Source organism: Peromyscus leucopus, chromosome 7, assembly GCF_004664715.2.
Source record: "Peromyscus leucopus breed LL Stock chromosome 7, UCI_PerLeu_2.1, whole genome shotgun sequence".
NCBI lineage: Eukaryota > Metazoa > Chordata > Mammalia > Rodentia > Cricetidae > Peromyscus > Peromyscus leucopus.
The window spans coordinates 34,434,161-34,438,042 of NC_051069.1; the positions used below are offsets into that span (position 1 = coordinate 34,434,161).

At 34.6% G+C, this 3,882-nt stretch overlaps 1 protein-coding gene across 1 annotated transcript; it reads right to left on the reverse strand.

The window, feature by feature from the left end:
- Window positions 1-592: 592 nt before the first annotated feature.
- On the reverse strand, window positions 593-1,515 carry LOC114688068 (olfactory receptor 8B3-like). The gene is given in 2 exon segments (XM_028862675.1): window positions 593-1,020; window positions 1,023-1,515. Coding segments are annotated over 2 exon segments (921 nt in total).
- Between the last annotated feature and the right edge of the window lie 2,367 nt (window positions 1,516-3,882).

Consider the following 3,882-nt stretch of genomic DNA (forward strand, 5'->3'; position numbering starts at 1 on the left):
CTTTATGAAGTATGGAGGGAAAGTACACTCACTAAAGCTCTGTGCTGTATGTATATAATACGTAGATTCCTCATAAATTCTTCAGTTTTATCTTCAAAAAGTAAATATAACACACCTAACACAAGAAAGTCAAATTCATATTACTTACAGCTACAACGTATGTTGTATTCAATAGCCAGTTAATAAAAACACATGGATCATGAAGCACTGAGATTTCCAAGGGACACAGTGATGCCCAAAAAAGGGTAAAACACAATCTGATTCACATTTTATTACATAGATAAAGGATAGCCATCTTGTCACAGAATACATGGACAATGCAATATTACTTCATATGACCACTGACAGATCATTTGTTATTTTTAAGATACGTGCCATAATGATAAAGAGATTTAATCACTTACTACTACCTTAGCTAAAATGCTGAAAGAAGAGTTTGCCAATTATATAAAAATCAAAGGAAATTTATATTAAACAAAATATTCCTATATCCTACCAATGGTCAGATTAAAAATAGACTAAAATGTGTTTTGTTTAATGATGCAGAAATTCTTAATAACATAGGTACAGGGATGAACATATTAATTTTTGATCAAAACAACCTCCTGATAAAGGTTTTTCTCAGGGCAACTTTAACATCTTTGTTCCTCAAGCTATAGATTAATGGGTTCATCATAGGGACCAATATGGTATAAAAAATGGAAGACCTTTTTCCCTGATCCATAGACCCAACTGGGGAGAGCTGAATATACATAAATACACCCGAACCAAAGAACAGAGAAAGAGCAATTATGTGAGAGCTGCAGGTGCTAAAGGCTTTAGATCTGCCCTCAGTGGATCTCATTTGAAAAATGATAGAGAGGATGAATCCATAAGAGGTAAAGATAATGACACTGGGCACAAAGATATATATCCCACCTACAATAATAATCTCTATCTCATTGGCAAAAGTGTTGGTGCAGGAGAGCTGCAAAAGAGGAAGCAGATCACAGAAATAGTGGTTGATGGTGTTTCTGTCAATCTAAGCATCCATCCAGTGTGGATCATGGCACCAGAAAATCCCATTATGTATGAACCAAGCATAAGATAGGAACACATCTTGGGAGACATTGCAGTGTTATACAAGAGTGGGTTACAGATAGCCACATAACGGTCATAGGCCATTGTTGTCAGAACACAGCATTCACTGACAGCAAAAAAACAGAAGAAATATACCTGGGTCATACATCCCACGTAGGAGATAACATTCTTCCTTACTAAGAAATTCATCAGCATTTTGGGTGTAATAACAGAGGAATACCAGAGGTCAATGCAGGACAAGTTTAAAAGGAAAAAATACATGGGGGTATGAAGGTGAGAATTCAGCACAATTAAAGTTACCAAAGCTGCATTCCCCAGTGCTGTGGTTGTATATATTAGCAGAAAGAGTAAGAACAGGGGTAACTGGAGATCAGGGTCATTTGTCAATCCCTGTAGAATGAATTCAGTCACCAAAGAACCGTTTTTCAGACCCATTCTTCTTTAAGATAATCTGTAAACACACAAAAAATATTGTGACATTATAAGACCACAAAAAATAATTCTGCCACAGCTTCTATCACACTTGTGAAGTACCTGGTGGAAATGCCTTACGTCTACCTATTTGAGTTCATGGAATTTGCTATCAACATGTAGAGTGATATTTTCCTAGGTTCGTGCATAAAGCTAAATGGAATAAAGTCAATGAACCACAGTCTAAAATGCCATGACCACTGCTGTCATTTGAAAGCAGGACTGCTCAGATGTCCAAATAAGAGGTGGCAGGACAAGTATGGGTTCCTCATCACTCATATTCATCTTGTCATTGTTTTAGCCCTGGGCAGATATACGGAGAACCTGTGGCAATCTGGATTTACCCCATCCAAATACAACTGTGGTGGCATCAGGACCACCTACATCATTTCAAATATAAACTTTAGATTTTCCAGAGTTTAAGATAGTTAGACCTGTGCTTGCTGTGGGAAAGCATTAATCTAGAAGGATTTGAGAGACGTCTTTCAATAAATATGTAACTTACTGAATGTAACACTGTGTCCCTTTCCTCTACTGAATTTCTCAACACTCCATGCTGCCCTTTCCAGAATATTCCCCTGAGAATTCTTTTTATTCTTATAATTACATAATATAATATGAAAGAAATTTCATGAGGTTCTTGTACTTTGATGTGAAGCTACTTCACAAGGCAAATGCCCAAGACACTGAAGGGAAACAGTGTATTACCTTTCCTATGTGGAAAATATAAAACAGTTTCATTCATCAAGAGAGGGTAGAGGATTCATGGCTGGGGTCCATAGGATTAAAAATCAAGTTCTGCTGGCTAAATCACAAAATGATTCAAATGAGAATCATAGTTAAGTCTGGATATCTAATTTCAACAAATTATTGAAGTTAAGAATGATGTGTGCTTTGATTTTCTAACAAAAAAAATTAAATTATCACTACCTGTGTATACATTCCTATGTAGGACAAAGACATGAATAAACTCCATTTTGGAGAACTTTATAACTAAAAAATGGGTCAAAATAGTTAATCATTTTGTCATTATAGATATTGTATCTAAACATGTTAAAGAAAAACCAAAACAACAGCATAAAGAAATTTCAACTTACCTCATCATGTAAGAAATGGTTTTATTTCATTCCTTTGCCCTTTTGTTGTGACAGGGCTCTAGAAATCTCTGAGGGTTTCAATCCTTTGTTTCTAACAGGACACAACACAAAGTTATTTTTCTTATACCATGAAATCTCCATTAATTTGTCTTAATTTATCAAATACCCCTTAATCATTTAAAGTGGTATCTTCTTTTTATCACACTTACCACCAGATGAAACCCCAGAAATTTTGCATACTTCACTAACATGATATACTTGGTTATGAACAAGGTAGAGGCTTTCTCATTCTCCTCTCAGGGCACAGACACAGATATAAAAAAGACATGAGATAATGGAGTTCCCATGCTAGACCATGATGTGTCTTTTGTTCCTTAGAGACTTGGCATTTAAGAAATGCTTGCACTTCTCTGTAGGGACTGTACTTCTGTGCTTGAGCCAACATTGAACCCCACCAACCAATAACCTTCATATCTTAAGGGAAATCTATTATGCAGCTTCCCTTTCTCATTGTTTCTCCATCCTTAATGGTGGCTTCCACAGATTCTATTCCCAGTATTCCTCATTGTCTTATTATTTTTTAACCATTGAGTACACTAAAATATCTAAGGTATTATTTATCCTAAGAGTTCCGCAAATCACTTTAGAAAAATAATTTATTGTTGCTGTGTTTTGTCTTCAGTGCCCAAGATCAATTTCAGGAAGTCCTTGATACCAAGCACGAGTTCTTCTATTGAGCAACATCCCAAGTCATGTTTAAATATTACATCATTGCTAAGTCATTTCAATACTTACATGACATTTCTGCTTTACTTTCCAGTTTTGTTCTTACATTGTAGCACTTTACAGATGAGTTCAACAATATTTAAACACATTTTAGAATAAGTATGGAATGCAGGACGTTACTGATACAAACTATTTAACTAATGTATGCATTTTCATAAAATAGAATTATAAAAAGATCATGTCTTCATTTGTATCATTGTGGCGATTAAATAGAAAAAATTCATAAAACTAGTTACAATAAATCATAGTGAAATGTTAGCTATGAATATAAATTTATTGGCTTTATGAAGGGGTCATTTTTAATTTATTTATCATTAGTATAAAATATCCTATGTCAAATGTATTTTTCATCTCAAAGCAAAAGTTAGCTTATTCATTTCCCAGAGATTATTAGTCATAGGAGGGTTTATTTGAAGTAGCTTAGACTACAGATACTTACCAAACTGGG